The 17287-nt window shown below is 39.4% G+C and overlaps 1 protein-coding gene across 3 annotated transcripts in view; it reads left to right on the top strand.

Moving 5' to 3' along the window:
- LOC115222507 (TOG array regulator of axonemal microtubules protein 1-like) overlaps positions 1 to 17287 on the top strand; it is a 108108-nt gene that overhangs the window by 71285 nt on the left and 19536 nt on the right. For all 3 annotated transcript variants that reach the window (XM_036511566.1, XM_036511567.1, XM_029792738.2), the window contains 4 exons: positions 1007 to 1138; positions 7564 to 7669; positions 12322 to 12408; positions 12683 to 12831. In XM_036511566.1, coding sequence (XP_036367459.1) covers positions 1007 to 1138; positions 7564 to 7669; positions 12322 to 12408; positions 12683 to 12831 — 474 coding nt within the window. The remainder of the gene's footprint in view (positions 1 to 1006; positions 1139 to 7563; positions 7670 to 12321; positions 12409 to 12682; positions 12832 to 17287) is intronic.

Genomic DNA, 17287 nt, shown 5'->3' with positions numbered 1-17287 from the left:
GTCAGATGCTTCCTAGCGAGTTTATGTCCAAGCAAGTAGGGGGACAGGTTTTGTGTTGTGAAAATGCAATCAGGAGCATATATGAGTTAAAGACAGAATAACACTGTCAGATTTCAGTATATATTTCAATTGGTTATAAACTGTGAAAGGTCTCCTAATCTCTTAGAAGCTTGTGTTAGCTGGTGCGCAGGTTCAATCTCGTGGTGTGAACCAAATAAGATGTTCACTTCGTCTGAAAGGGAAGCTAGAATATTTTACATGTAGCATTTCTAGATAATCTGCTAGCTATCCAAGTAGTTTAGTAAAATGAAGCAATATAGGAAAAGGCAAAAAAAAAAAAATAGGCTATCCAAAGACAAAATTTTTTTTTTTTTTATGTCAGACTTACAGTTCATAACTTAATGAAAGATAGTTGTGGTTAGTTAAATAACAAACAGTTGGCACTTGCGTATAAAAGTAGTAAACTTGCATATAAAAGTAGGCGCAGGAGTGGCTGTGTGGTAAGTAGCTTGCTTACCAACCACATGGTTCCGGGTTCAGTCCCACTGCGTGGCATCTTGGGCAAGTGTCTTCTACTATAGCCTCGGGCCGACCAAAGCCTTGTGAGTGGATTTGGTAGATGGAAACTGAAAGAAGCCCGTCGTATATATGTACATATATATATATATATATGTGTGTGTGTGTGTGTTTGTGTGTCTGTGTTTGTCCCCCTAGCATTGCTTGACAACCGATGCTGGTGTGTTTACGTCCCCGTTACTTAGTGGTTCGGCAAAAAGAGACCGATAGAATAAGTACTGGGCTTACAAAAAAAGAATAAGTCCCGGGGTCGAATTGCTCGACTAAAGGCGGTGCTCCAGCATGGCCGCAGTCAAAATGACTGAAACAAGTAAAAGAGTAAAAAGAGTAAAATGGTAACTCTAACAGGTCATTATGTTTACCAAATACCGAAATACTGATATAGTAGATAAATGCTGAAATAAATGCAATTGGGGTTTTATGTTTGCAGGCACATTTTAGACAATGAAAACAATCAAGCTCTCAGGAATTCTTCAGATCTCACTCAACCCCCAGAAAACTCTGTCTCACTACCACCAGCTGGAATTGATGAACTGCAACAAAAGTTAAATCAAGAAGACTGGTAATATTAAATGCTTTCTTTCTTTCTTTCTTTCTTTCTTTCTTTCTTTCTTTCTTTCTTTCTTTCTTTCTTTCTTTCTTTCTTTCTTGCTTCCTTCCTTTCTTTCCTTCCTTCCTCCCTTTCTCTCTTTCTGTCTTCCTTCCTTCCTTCCTTCTTTCCTTCCTTCCTTCATTCTTCCTTCCTTTCTTTCTTTCTTTCTTTCTTTCTTTCTTATGTTTCGACAGCAGTGTTAAGGCAGCTCTCCCTGGTAAAGAGGATTGGCCTGCAAGAATCCACGGCCGGTGCCAAGTAAAAAACACTTGTGCCAGTGCCATGTGATGTTACATTAAAAACACCCGGCACACACTGTAAAGTGGTTGGCACTAGGAAGGGCATCCAGCTGTAGAAACCAAGCCAAATCAGACTGGAACCTGGTGCAGCTCTCCAGCTTGCCACCTCTAGCACTCAGCACACACTATAAAGTGGTTGGCACTAGGAAGGGCATCCAGCTGTAGAAACCAAGCCAAATCAGATTGGAACCTGGTGCAGCTCTCCATCATGCCACCTCTAGCACTCAGCACACACTATAAAGTGGTTGGCATTAGGAAGGGCATCCAGCTGTAGAAACCAAGCCAAATCAGACTGGAACCTGGTGCAGCTCTCCAGCTTGCCACCTCTAGCACTCAGCACACACTATAAAGTGGTTGGCACTAGGAAGGGCATCCAGCTGCAGAAACCAAACCAAATCAGACTGGAACCTTGTGCAGCTCTCAACCTTGCCAGCTCTAGCACTCAGCACACACTATAAAGTGGTTGGCACTAGGAAGGGCATCCAGCTGTAGAAACCAAGCCAAATGAGACTGGAACCTGGTGCAGCTCTCCAGCTTGCCACCTCTAGCACTCAGTACACACTATAAAGTGGTTGGCATTAGGAAGGGCATCCAGCCGTAGAAACCAAGCCAAATCAGATTGGAACCTGGTGCAGCTCTCCAGCTTGCCAGCTCTAGCACTCAGCACACACTATAAAGTGGTTGGCATTAGGAAGGGCATCCAGCTGTAGAAACCAAACCAAATCAGACTGGAACCTGGTGCAGCTCTCCAGCTTGCCACCTCTAGCACTCAGTACACACTATAAAGTAGTTGGCACTAGGAAGGGCATCCAGCTGTAGAAACCAAGCCAAATCAGATTGGAACCTGGTGCAGCTCTCCAGCTTGCCACCTCTAGCACTCAGTACACACTATAAAGTAGTTGGCACTAGGAAGGGCATCCAGCTGTAGAAACCAAGCCAAATCAGATTGGAACCTGGTGCAGCTCTCCAGCTTGCCACCTCTAGCACTCAGTACACACTATAAAGTAGTTGGCACTAGGAAGGGCATCCAGCTGTAGAAACCAAGCCAAATCAGATTGGAACCTGGTGCAGCTCTCCAGCTTGCCACCTCTAGCACTCAGTACACACTATAAAGTAGTTGGCACTAGGAAGGGCATCCAGCCGTAGAAACCAAGCCAAATCAGATTGGAACCTGGTGCAGCTCTCCAGCTTGCCACCTCTAGCACTCAGTACACACTATAAAGTGGTTGGCACTAGGAAGGGCATCCAGCTGTAGAAACCAAACCAAATCAGACTGGAACCTGGTGCAGCTCTCCAGCTTGCCACCTCTAGCACTCAGTACACACTATAAAGTAGTTGGCACTAGGAAGGGCATCCAGCTGTAGAAACCAAGCCAAATCAGATTGGAACCTGGTGCAGCTCTCAACCTTGCCAGCTCTAGCACTCAGCACACACTATAAAGTGGTTGGCACTAGGAAGGGCATCCAGCTGTAGAAACCAAACCAAATCAGATTGGAACCTGGTGCAGCTCTCAACCTTGCCAGCTCTAGCACTCAGCACACTATAAAGTGGTTGGCACTAGGAAGGGCATCCAGCTGTGTAGAAAACCAAACCAAATCAGACTGGAACCTGGTGCAGCTCTCCAGCTTGCCACCTCTAGCACTCAGTACACACTATAAAGTGGTTGGCACTAGGAAGGGCATCCAGCTGTAGAAACCAAACCAAATCAGATTGGAACCTGGTGCAGCTCTCAACCTTGCCAGCTCTGGCACTCAGCACACACTATAAAGTGGTTGGCACTAGGAAGGGCATCCAGCTGTAGAAACCAAGCCAAATAAGACTGGAACCTGGTGCAGCTCTCCAGCTTGCCTGCTCTAGCACTCAGTACACACTATAAAGTGGTTGGCACTAGGAAGGGCATCCAGCTGTAGAAACCAAGCCAAATCAGATTGGAACCTGGTGCAGCTCTCAACCTTGCCAGCTCTGGCACTCAGCACACACTATAAAGTGGTTGGCACTAGGAAGGGCATCCAGCTGTAGAAACCAAACCAAATCAGATTGGAACCTGGTGCAGCTCTCAACCTTGCCAGCTCTGGCACTCAGCACACACTATAAAGTGGTTGGCACTAGGAAGGGCATCCAGCTGTAGAAACCAAGCCAAATAAGACTGGAACCTGGTGCAGCTCTCCAGCTTGCCTGCTCTAGCACTCAGCACACACTATAAAGTGGTTGACATTAGGAAGGGCATCCAGCTGTAGAAACCAAGCCAAATCAGATTGGAACCTGGTGCAGCTCTCAACCTTGCCAGCTCTAGCACTCAGCACACACTATAAAGTGGTTGGCACTAGGAAGGGCATCCAGCTGTAGAAACCAAGCCAAATCAGACTGGAACCTGGTGCAGCTCTCCAGCTTGCCTGCTCTAGCACTCAGTACACACTATAAAGTGGTTGGCACTAGGAAGGGCATCCAGCTGTAGAAACCAAGCCAAATCAGATTGGAACCTGGTGCAGCTCTCCAGCTTGCCAATTCCAGTCAAAAAATGCAACCCATGCCAGCATGGAAAACAAATGCCAAATGTTGATGATGATGATGATGATGATGTGGATGATGTGCAAAAAATTTAATATCAATGAAAGTAAAGGAAATGAAATCAGAGAAAACTTTATTTTCTCCACTCCCTATTTATTCTTGTTTATTTTTCTTAGGTTGAGATGTGAACGTGCAATTAAGTTTGCCTTCCACCCGCCAACATAGTTGTCACACTGCTTGACACATTGGACAGGTGTCTTCTATTATAGTCTCATGTTGACCAAAGCCTCAAGAGTGGACTTGGCACATGGAAACTACTGACAGAAGCCCATCGTATGTGTATGTACGTATGCCTATGTATGTATGTATGTACATACATATGTGTGTACGGGTATATTTGTGTCTCCTTGTCTTGACATCATGTGATTGTTGTAAATGGATATTCGTTCATTTCTGATATTCTGCAAAAGCATATTTCCATAAGGAAATATTACCTTGCATGAAAACAAGTGACAGTAAGTGACAGGAATGGCATCCAACCATTGAAGATCCACCTCAATAAACTTTGTCTGACTCATTGCATACAAGGAAATTAAAACGATATTAAAACGACAACGATGATGATGGTGGTGGTGGTGGTGGTGATGGTGGTGGTAGTGGTGGCGGCGGCGACAGCAGCGGCAGTGGCAGCGGTAGCAGTGGTGGTGGTGGTGGTGGTGATGGTGATGGTGATGGTGATGACGACGACGACGATGACGACGACGACGACGAGGAGGATCATGATTATGATGAATGATGATGTACTCTGTTCTTTTAAAATGGATTAATAATTATTAATAGATTAAAAGCAGATTAGTTTACTCTGTTCTCCTCTGCTAATCCTAATTCTTTTATAGGGACAAAGACATGTATTTTATTCTTGGCCTCCGTGCTGTGGGCACGTAACAAGCACCATCCGATCGTGGCCGTCTGCCAGCCTCGTCTGGCACCTGTGTCGGTGGCACATAAAAAACACCATCCGAGCGGGCCGGCCTCGTCTGGCACCTGTGTCGGTGGCACATAAAAAACACCATCTGAGCGTGGCCGTCTGCCAGCCTCGTCTGGCACCTGTGTCGGTGGCACATAAAAAACACCATCCGAGCGTGGCCGTTTGCCAGCCTCGTCTGGCACCTGTGTCAGTGGCACATAAAATCACCCACTACACTCTCGGAGTGGTTGGCGTTAGGAAGGGCATCCAGCTGTAGAAACACTGCCAGATTGACTGGACTGGTGCAGCTTTCGGGCTCCCCAGACCCCAGTTGAACCGTCCAACCCATGCTAGCATGGAAAGCAGACGTTAAATGATGATGATGATGATGATGATGATGCTTCATTAGTGGAGGAAGGGTAGCATCGGTGACCCTCCCTTTATAGGGTTTCCTATCTTCTTGTAACATGAGCCTACATCCACCACCAACACCACCACCACCATCACATCTTCACCATCTTCTCTCTCTCTCTCTCTCTCTCTCTCTCTCTCTCTCTCTTTTCTCTCCTCTCTCCCCCTTCTCATTCTCTTACTGCGGTACCCATGTATCTCCTTTAATATAAGACACCTATTTTTGTCCCTCTTCTCATGTTCTAACTTATCATCACCTGGCACAAATCCACCTTCCCCAATACTGCTCCTCCCCTCATCCATTGAGAGCAGGGGTCTTCCCTTGCAAGATACTTGATAACACTGCCAGCGCTGGTGCAACATAAAGAGCATCCAGTACTCTCTGTAAAGTGGTTGGTGTTAGGAACGTGTGCTCTTACATTGTGCACAATGTAAAAGTGTACCTCTGATGCTAGTTTCATGAAGTACCATGCCAGAATTTAAATCCATAAATATTACATAATCTTTTTCCTGGAAGGACATTAAAAATTTTAATGCAATGACATTAAAAAAACAGAGAAACAATTGTAACTGGTCATTAAAGATGTACTAAATTCTTGCTTTGTCTTCTTATTTGAATTATATATTTATAGGCGCAGGAGTGGCTGTGTGGTAAGTAGCTTGTTTACCAACCACATGGTTCCAGGTTCAGTCCCACCGCATGGCACCTTGGGCAAGTGTCTTCTACTATAGCCTCGGGCCGACCAAAGCCTTGTGAGTGGATTTGGTAGACGGAAACTGAAAGAAGCCCGTCGTATATGTGTATATGTATATATATGCGTGTGTGTGTTTGTGTGTCTGTGTTTGTCCCCCTATATATACACGATGCTGGTGTGTTTATGTTACTTAACGGTTCGGCAAAAGAGACCGATAGAATAAGTACTGGACTTACAAAAGAATACGTCCTAGGGTCGAGTTGCTCGATTAAAGGTGGTGCTCCAGCATGGCCGCAGTCAAATGACTGAAACAAGTAAAAGAGTAAAAGAGTAAAGAGTATATGTATCATCATCATTTAACATCTGTTTTCCATGCTGGCATGGGTTGGACAGTCTGGCTGAAAACTGGTAAGCTGGGGAGCTGCACCAGGTTTCGAGCTGATTTGGCATGGCTTCTACAGCTGGGTGCCAAGAGTGTAGTGGGTGCCTTTCATGTGCTGAGTACCAGTTACATAACCACTGCCATCGGTCACGACTATGATTTCACTTGGCATGTGTGTTTGTGTGTGTGTGAGTGTATATGTATATATATATATATGTATGTATGTATGTATGTGTGTGGTGCATGTATATATATATGTTTATATGTGTGTGTGTGTGTGTGTATATATATATATACATATATGCATACGTATGTATATATATATATATGTGTGTGTGTGTATGTATGTGTGTGTGGGTGTGTATATATATATATATATATATATATATATATATATATATATATATATATATATATATATATATATATATATATATCTGTAAATGTAATGTGTGACAATTATTCAGTAGCCATGATAAAACTCCAAGTTTCTGATGTCACATATTACATTTACAGATAAATTCCTCTTTTTACATAATATCGAGGTCTCTTTCTTTCTTTTGTTGTCTTACCATTTTTTTATCAATATATATATATATATGTATATGCACATATATGTGTGTGTATGTATCTCTCTCTCTCTCTTTCTCTCTCTCTCTTTCCCTCTCTCTCTCTCTCTCTCTCTCTATATATATATATATATATATATATATATATAAGAACTGTTGAGTCAAGTGATGTTATTGTCATGGCCAATGCCAGTTCCACCTGAGTGGTACCTATGGTGGTGACATGTAAAAAGCACCATTCAAGTGTGGTCATTGCCAGTGCCACCTGACTGGCTCCTGTGGTTGGCGTAGGAAGGGTATCCAGCTGAAGAAACCTTGCCAGATCAGATTGGAGCCTGGTACAGCCTTCTGGCTTGCCAGCCCTTAGTCAAACCATCCAACCCATGCTAGCATTGAAAGCGGACGTTAAACGATGATGATGACGACGATGATGCTTATATATACATGGCAATATTTTATGCAATGAGAGTTATTCATAAATACATAAGAAGACAGACACTGCTTCTTTCTTACTCTATTGGACAAAGAATGCATAACTCTAAGAAATCTTGTTTTATTTTTCAGGAAAATAAAATGTGAAGCTCTTAATTCAACAAGACAGCTGTGCAAACAATGCCCGAGTGCTTTCGATTCTGGTTTCCATCCGTTGATGATGTTAATAACCAAAGAGGTGTTTATATTTTTTTATTTTCTTCAATTAAATTTAACTACAGTGAAATTTATGTTTGCAAATTTTATTAGTTTTCTATTTTGCAAGTGGGGTAGGTGCATAGCTTAGTGGTTAGGGTATTTGGTTCGTGGTCATAAGGTCAGAACTTCAGTTCCCGGCAGTGTGCTGTGTCCTTGAGCAAGACACTTTATTTCACGTTGCTCCAGTCCACTCAGCCGGCAAAAATAAGTTGCAACCCGTGATGCAGAAGGAGCAGCTTTGTCACATTCTTATTTCTTTATTGCCCACAAGGGGCTAAACATAGAGGGGGAGAAACAAGGACAGGCAAAGTGATTAAGTCGATTACATCGACCCCAGTGTGTAACTGGTACTTAATTTATCGAAACCCAAAAGGATGAAAGGCAAAGTCGACCTTGGCAGAATATGAACTCAGAACGTAATGGCAGACGAAATACTGCAAAGCACTTCACCCGGCATGCTAACGTTTCTGCCAGCTCACCGCCTTTAGTCACATTCTGCTTTTAACTAATGTATCAACCTTTTTAGCAACCACTCTAATTATAAATATAAGGAAATTCATTAGCTTTGAACAGTCCAAAATTCTTGTCAGCTCCGATAAACTTGTCAACTTTCTATAAACTGAGTGTTGCTGTTCATTTTCACATACTCCAAGCAGTACCCAAAGCTGCTAAAACTTTAATCCTTTGGTATTCAGATTACCCTGTCAAATATAATGCCTATTTATTTACATTGATTTGAATTAATCATGCATTATCTTATAGTTTTGAGATTTTAGATTTTGATGATGATGTTGTTTATTTTAAGAATGACATTGTAGGGTAGATGTGAGAGTTTGCATGTGGCCAGTTTTAACATAAAATGGGTAGAATATTTGGGCCTGATATGTTAAAGGGTTAAAACTATTTTGTACTCATGCTGTCATGAAGATCTCCTTTTTACAAAAGAATATCTTCTGCTGTCTTTGTTGACCAGTATTGAATGCCATTGAAACAGCTGACCTCTTTCAGTCAGCTCCCAGAAGCTTTCAAGTTTTGCTCTGTATGAGATAATGGTGAATAAAAAATGGTTCCCACACTGGCTTCAGCATATGAGTGTTTCAATTGTTCAAACAATAGAATGACCTACATATTATGGTGTAAAGAGATGGTTGTAGTATAAACACTTAGCCTCAAGAAGAATCAATATGACACTGTGTAACAAGGTCTGGCTATCAAATTACAAAGGCAGGGTGTCCCACAAAGCTTCCAGACAATTTCCAACTATCCAATTTTATTTACGAAGACTTTTTTCAGATTCACATACTCTATACTCCTTAAAAGCTTGTGTATATCTAGATTGTTTTGCATGCTAACTTATATGACTTTCTAAATGAAGTCAAGTGCTTTTCTAAAAGTGGAAGACCTGGAAATGAAAATGACAAAATTTGAAGGAGAGACATGAATGTTGTGCAATCTGGCTTGAAGCTAAATATAAAAATCAAAGGAATCTGAGATAAACTTCCACATGTAGAATCAAAAAGATAAAACTCCTTGAAAAATGCTTTCAATAAAAAAAAAATTATGAATGTATTATAAATTTACTAAATTTTAGGGTCACAAAAAAAATAAACCTTTAGACTATACCTCCTGGCAAAGTCATCAACCTGTGAATTCCATTGTTCATTCTTTTCTTGGGTTGAAAGTTTCTCATCAGATTGTTCCATTGCAACTGGTGTCAGTGCAGTTTCCTCTAATCTAAATTCTCTCAGATATACTTCCAGTTTTGGTTGTCTGTCACCACCCTACCTTCTCAACATCAGTAGCCATCTTACTGTTGCACAATATCCCACCTCATATCAAACACACACATTAATCATTGGAGCTCATCATCATCATCATCATCATCATCATCATCATCATCAGCATTATTCATTGACTAGAGATCATCATCATCATCATCATCATCAATATCCTCATCAACATCATCATCCTCATCATCATCATCATCATCATCATCAGTGCTCTCATCAACATCATCATCATCATTACTATCATCATCACCGTTGTCATTATCATCATTGTTCTTGTTGTTTAACATATGTTTTCCATGTTGGCATAGGATGGACAATTTGGCAGAAGCTGGAGAGCCGGAAGATTGTGCTGAGCTCTACTCAGTAATCCCTTACAATATCATGGTTCACCTATCACGGTTCACCTGTCACGGTTCACCTGTCATGGTTCACCAATCATGGTTTATTATTTAAGCTTATGTAGATTCCTCCGTGGTGTTGTTTTGCATTTATAATAAAATAAATATATACAAATTATAAAGAAATAAAAAAAATGCAGTACAGTACAGTTTCTGCTTCATGGATTTTCATCTATTGCGGGGGTTTTGGAATGTAATTCCTGTGATAGTCAAGGAATTACTGTAGTTTACTGCCAGCATGTTTCTGAAGGAAACAGAAAATGCAGATTTTGAATTCTACTTTATATAGCCAGTATAAGGCTGGGAGTTACTTTGGTCAAATAAACTAGTGGTAAATGACCACTTGGTTGACTAAACACTTCACCTGGTTATCTAAAGGTCACTACAAACTGTTGACACGTTGACCGTTCTGTTAATTTTGACCAACCTAAACTACATTTTATGAACTTCAATCTAGTCCAGAAAACAATTTGATCCAAAATCTTTTCATACTTGTCAAATCATTCAATGAAAAACTTTCACTGTTTGAAGCCCAAGAGAAAAAACAACTTTTCTCATATGTTGTTCACATGTGAATTCATACAGTTCATGTCATTTTCATAATATTTTTGAAAAAATCTTTTTTACTTTCCAGTAATTTCCATCTCCATTTTCATTTCCTTCAGACTTTCAAAATTACGGTGCAAGTTGTATTTTCATGAAAAATATCAATTGTTTTTCATTGAATATTTTATAATGGATAATTTATTATGGTTTAACAGTTAGTAATTTCATATATTTGTTTGTTAACAAAAGTTTGCATAAAAACATACATTACTTACAAAATAGGTCTTATAAAAACAATGCCTGTAAAAATATATACCCATAAAAGTAATACCTTTAAAATAGTTATTAATTTATAGGTGTTATAAATTAATGAGTATTACAAAACTAGTATCTATAATCATCTATGCTGGCCAGTAAACTCTTCAACATATATGATATGACCTTTGTGTTGAAATGTGAAGAATTCCTTGACTATCTGAAGGTATTATTAAAATATAATACTTTCAGATAGTATACTTGAAGTTGTTTAACCTAAACAGATATAGATATGTATGTCTGCATGCATGTGTTTGTGTGTGAGGTGGGGGGTACATGGCTTAATAATTAAGGTATTGCACTTGTGGTCCCAAGATCTTGATTTCAATTCACAGACCAGACAAACTTGCATTCTTGAGTAAAGCGCTTCATCTCACATGGCTCTGTGACCACCTCAACATCTGACATGTGGCACACCATGCACCTATGCAGGCAATGTTGACTTGATGGAGGAACTGAGCTAATGTACAGCTCAAGCTTTTGATCACTATAAACAAATCAAATTTGCAGGTTGTTCAGCAAGAAATTGCTGACCCTTAATCTGTTAGTTAGACAGGAGAGTCCAGCATGCATATAGTCTTGGTTCCTGTTGGAAGCATATTTACCACAAGCAACTTTACCATATAATATAACATCAGCTTAGGGATGCTCCAATCATTCATCTAAGCAAGGTATCCAGTCCAATGTAACCAGTGCTTAAGCACCATCACCTCAATGCTCAGGACATTGGCTCCCCTCAAGACTTTCATGCTGGCAGTTCACAAGGACCAGTCAAGGACTGTGTAAAGTCTTCATTGAAGGCATGTGAAATATGGGTGGTCAATAGGGAAAGAAAGTAATGCTTGTCATCACCAGCAGTGGAGAGAAAAATAAAGGAATAGATGTGTAATTTTAAAAGCATGCATTCTACATGCAGAATTTAAATGAGTGGCTTGAAAATGCACTGCCAGTGTGGTGAATGGGGGAAGCTTGATCTGCAGTATCTGTGGATGTGGATGTTTATCAATAGTCGGACTCATTAGTCACTAGCTGAGCTACTAGGGCAAAGTACAAATTTGTCTGAGTGCTCAGTGTTCTTAATGCTCAGTGACAGTCTTCCTTGGTCATGAGTGGACAACCATCATTATGTGTGTGTGTATGCGTGTGTATATAATGTATGTATGTACTATGCAAATTTTGTAAAAAAAAAAAAAAAACGTGCATTCAGTAAAACAAATGAATGAATTCCATATTTCACATCAAAGTAATGTCAAATCATTCTAAATTTTGTTATGTACATGTGGATACCATTAAGCTGAGTTTGTAATCCAGTTCCGTATTTTAGTTAAAGCAAAGAAGGTCCACGGTAACTTTCCATTTAACTTCTTTTTAATTTGCGGCTTCCTGATTATACAAAAACCTTAATCAATTTGAAAGAAAACACTGAAGTACTTTATGTAGGTTGCAGGTTTGAATTTGTGCAAATAACTTCCCATTCAAAGTTGTGATTCTGAATATATTTCCTTCTTCATTATTTTTTGGGTGGGGCTTTATCTGTTTATTTATTTATCTGTTTTTTTATTTTGTTTTTTTTCTGCTTCCAGTTGGAAAACCTAAGGTCTCAAGTTAAAAGAGATGCTATTCTTTGTGTTACTGATATGTTTCTCTATCTGAAGAGAAGAATGGATGCAGTGAGTTCCATTTGTTTCTGATACTATTTACAACATACTATGATAACTTATAATATATCATTAAAATTTAGGGATTGGTTTAACAGGCATTTTTGTGGAATTCTATATTTTCATAAATTGTTTTAAAATTTTGAAAATGTATGGGTCTATTGACCCGTATGCACAATTTTCGTTTTTAAAACAAAATTTCATATATTTGAATCCTTTTGAGATATTCAAATATTGCTAGTCTTAAAAGAATTTAAATTTAATATTTGATCATACATTTTTTCAGGAATTAGACAAAGTTATTGGTTGCTTATTAGCTTTGATGGCTGTCAGCAAAGAATTCATCAGGAATGATGTAGAAAAGGCATTTGATGCAATGGTTGAAAATATCACCTGTACGAAGGCTTTGCCGATCCTCATAACCAAAGGTTTGAAGTAAGTCCATTTGGGATATTTAAGTTTTCAAGTTGTTTTTGTTTTGTTTTTTCTTTTTCCTTTTTTCTTTTCCAGAAAATTGTTGTTTCTAGTCTTTAATAATGTTACATCAAGAAATTTTGAGTGATAAATGATTCTTGGTTGAAAAATATTAACTGAACTAAGATGCAGGCATGGCTGTGTAATAAGATGCTTGCTTCTCATCCACATGGCTCCAGGTTCAGTCCCACTGTATGACACCTTGGGCAAGTGTCTTCTATCATAGCTTCATGCTTGTGGGTGAATTTGGTAGATAAAATCTGCAAGAAGTCCATTGCACATGCACACATGTGTGTGTATGTGTTTGACCCATCACCACCATTTGACAACCAGTGCTGGTGTGTTTACATCCCTGTAACTTGGAAGTTCAGCAAAAGAGACTGATAGAATAAGTACCAGGTATTAAAAAATGAAAAAAATAAGTACAGGGGTCGATTCCTTTGACTAAAAGTTCTTGAAAGTAGTACCCCAGCATGGCCGCAGTCTAATGATTGAAACAAGTAAAAGATAAAAGATAAGAAGTTTATTATGTTAGTATTACTTAATTTAGTGTAAGCTTGTCATTGGTCACATATGAATTAGATAGATATTAGGGTTATGCAGATAGTATCTTTTACTTTAGTATATATTTCATTTTATTATAACTAGCAGTATCGCCCAGCATTGCTCGGATTTGTAAGGGAAGTAACTATATAAGCATATAGTTATAGCCAAAAAATAGCAAAAAAATGCATTAAAAATGGAAAAAAAATTATGGTAATTTTTTTTTTAAATCGTTGACTCATCGTAGACATTTTTAAAGAGTTACTTCCCTTATATAATAGCGAAAAAATGCATTAAAATGGAAAAAATGATGGTAAATTATTTTTAAAATCATAGACTCATCGTAGATGTGCGCTAATACCCAGAAGGGCTTGATATGAATCACGACTATAAGATACCCGGTTTTGGTTAAACTGCAAAATGTGGGAGTAGTTAGGAATCTAAATCGTAGGAGACAGACACACAACTTCACTTTTATATATAAAGATATGTATCATAAAAATGTTCTAAGAATATTTAATATATGATTATCTATTGGAAAATGAAAATTTATATTATCATATTTGTAGCATTCTTTTATCAGCATGTAGCTTTAGGTAGCAGAATTGTTAGCACACTGGACAGAATACATTGTGACATTTCTTCCAGCTTTATGTTCTGAGTTCATATTCTACCGAGATCAGTTTTGCCTTTTGTCATTTCGGGGTCAATAAAATAAGTACCAGTTAAACATTGGGGTTGATGTAATCAACTTTTCCCTTCCCCCAGATTGCAGACCTTGTGCCTCTAAATGAAAGGGTTATTGATATGTAGCTGTGTGTGTGTGTGTTTGTGTGTGGCCAATATCTGCACATTGTATCTATCTGCATGGTCTGTGATATCATTGTTATGCTAATCCCCATCATCATCATCATCATCATAATGTTGTTGCATGTGTTTTGCATGCTTACATGTATTCATTTTACATGATAACCAGTTCAAACATATGAGTAAGTTTCGTGGCATGCAGTTTGAAAGACATTGATGAAAGTGTTCTTCAACCTGGATTGAAAATTGTTTGAAGATTTTAAAGTGTACTGCCAGAAAAAAAGAAATGAATCTAAAACAAAAGTAAGAGGAACCAGCTAATGATTTTCCACTACAGTTAAATTAACAAGCTTCTTTATATAAATTCCTTACAGTCATAAATGGCCCTGAAGTAGAGCTTACAAAATTGGTTTTCATTAATGGAATCAAGTGTGCTCAGAGAAAAATTTTAATTTTTAATCATCTATGATTATAGGCGCAGGAGTGGCTGTGTGGTAAGTAGCTTGCTTACCAACCACATGGTTCCGGGTTCAATCCCACTGCATGGCACCTTCTACTATAGCCCCGGGCCGACCAAAGCCTTGTGAGTGGATTTGGTAGACAGAAACTGAAAGAAGCCCATCGTATAAATGTATATGTATATATATATGTGTGTGTGTGTGTGTGTTTGTGTGTCTGTGTTTGTCCCCCCAACATCGCTTGACAGCCAATGCTGGTGTGTTTACTTTCCCGTAACTTAGCGGCTCAGCAAAAGACACCGATAGAATAAATACTTGGCTTACAAAGAATAAATCCTGGGGTCAATTTGTTCGACTAAAAGCAGTGCTCCAGCATAGCCGCAGTCAAATGACTGAAACAAGTAAAAGAGTAAAGAGTATGAACTTAACCTAATGCCTCTATCCCAGATCTAGTTTTTCTTGTAGTGGTCCAGTCAGCTAGAGACTTTTGCTCTTAGATCTATAATAGTACAGCTAAGTTCTAATATAGATGTATTTTACCACTAGCAAGGATTCTTGTCAAAGAAAAGTCTTGTAAACAGCAAATAACTGAGCAAATTACAAATTGCAAGTATTTGGAGAACATCACATGCTTTTTAAGTCTAGCACGACATTGTAGGAAGAGATGCTTTTTTTATTGCAGTAAATTGCTCAATTTCAGCTAATTCTGATGGTCATGACTAAAATATTCTGTCAAGACTGTCCATTACATTAATGTTAAAAGTATGACTCCTAAGTAGAACACAACTTTGAATATTAGTTGTGCGACAAACAATAAATTTGCATTGAGTTAGCAATTTGATATTGATGCAGTATACTCCTTTCTTCTTTTACTGGTAACAAAGTTATCCTGAATCACCGTGTCAGCTAGTAGAGATAAAAAATATATTGTGTGCTTTCCATCTGTTGCTTAGGGAGCCTACAAACTCTGATGTATTAAATAACCGACAGAGTTCTAATTTTATCACAGACTTTCTCAAACAAATAATGTATAGACTGAATTCTATTTAATGTTTGCAATAAAAAAATTTTGATGGAACATGCAGGAGTGGCTATGTGGTAAGTAGCTTGCTAACCAGCTTGCTTCCGGTTACCCATAGTGCATTTGGTTTGTCGTTTGTGTGCGAGTCGGACGTTTTTCCTTTTGCTGCTTTGAGGTTAGTAATGTACTTGGACCTTAGTGGGTCTGAGCTGTCTTCTTCAGAGGAGGAGCTGCTGAGAGCAGTAGAAGGCATGGATGAATATTTGAAGAAAACGAAGAGTTTCGCCGAGGCTGTGGAGGTGAAGAGAAAAGAGGTGGATTTATCAAGAATGAAGGAGCATAGAAAAATGGTGCAGAAAGTGGGCGGCAACATGGCGTTGTCACCCCCACAAAGAATAATGGATGGCATAAAAAGAAGAACGGTCATATACAAAATTTACTCGATAAAGAGTAAGACGGTCGACCAAATAGAAATAGGGAAAATAGAAAAGGCAGTAAAGGAGGAATCCAACGGAGTAATATACATGCCAATATGGGACAATGGTAGTCCAATTTAGAACAGAGGAGGAGGCAAGGAGGCTGGCGGGTAAAACCATAAAGACGAAGGAAATGGTCCTTCTACCCACGTATCTTGGAAGAAGGACTTCCAAGATAAGGGTAGAAGGAATTCCGCCTGACATAAATGTGGCTTGGGTAGCGGCAGCTGTCCTTGTTGGAAGCGAGGAGAAGGTGGCTGTCCTCCAAGCCACAGAAACTGAAGGAGGGTGGAAAGGAAGGACGCTCGAGTTAATTATTCAGACGGAAGAGGGACAACTTGAGAACTTGGCAGAGACTGTGACGCTGGGGGAAATCGTGCTGAGGGTGTGGGTAGAGGGCAGAGTACCACGTTATTTCAAATGTGGCCAAAAGGGCCACATTAGAGCATACTGCCCTCTACGAAGGACTACGGCTGAGGATATAGTTGCGGAGACAGAAGAGAAAAGAGAGGAAGACAAAATAGACGAAGGAAACAATAAAAAAGAGGAAGAATGGAAAATTGCAGAGCGCAATAGGAGAAAGAGGAAAAAAAGAAAAGACACTGAGTATGATGTGGCACCCCGGTCCAACCCCATCCCACCCAAGACCACTCAGACCCACCCTCCCCATACAGACACCAAACCCACCCACCCCATTTCCCCTCAAGAAAAAAAGAAAAAGAAAGAACAGACACCACAAAATTTAGAAGACCCCCCACCTCCCGGTGAAAAAGGTTATGAATGCATAACGGAGAGAATGTTATCATTAAGTGACAGTGAAAAGGGAAAAAGGATTGGATGAAAAGAGAAAAAGGACTCAGGACCCAGAGACAGCGAGTTGTGTTACTCAGTGTGGGGTGAGTAGCACACTCTTCATAATATCATTTTCAGATATCATTCATATTATCATATTTTAATTTGTTCTTCATGTGCATTTTCATGTTCATTCATTATATCATATTTTATTTTTTAATTGTTATATGTCCCCACATGTGTTGTAGTGTCCCCTCTGTGTATTGCCTTTATGGCAAATTTAATAAAATAAAGTAGCTTGCTTACCAACCACATGGTTC

The sequence above is a fragment of the Octopus sinensis genome, linkage group LG20 (assembly GCF_006345805.1).
Source record: "Octopus sinensis linkage group LG20, ASM634580v1, whole genome shotgun sequence".
NCBI lineage: Eukaryota > Metazoa > Mollusca > Cephalopoda > Octopoda > Octopodidae > Octopus > Octopus sinensis.
This window is presented reverse-complemented; position numbering and strand designations above follow the sequence as displayed.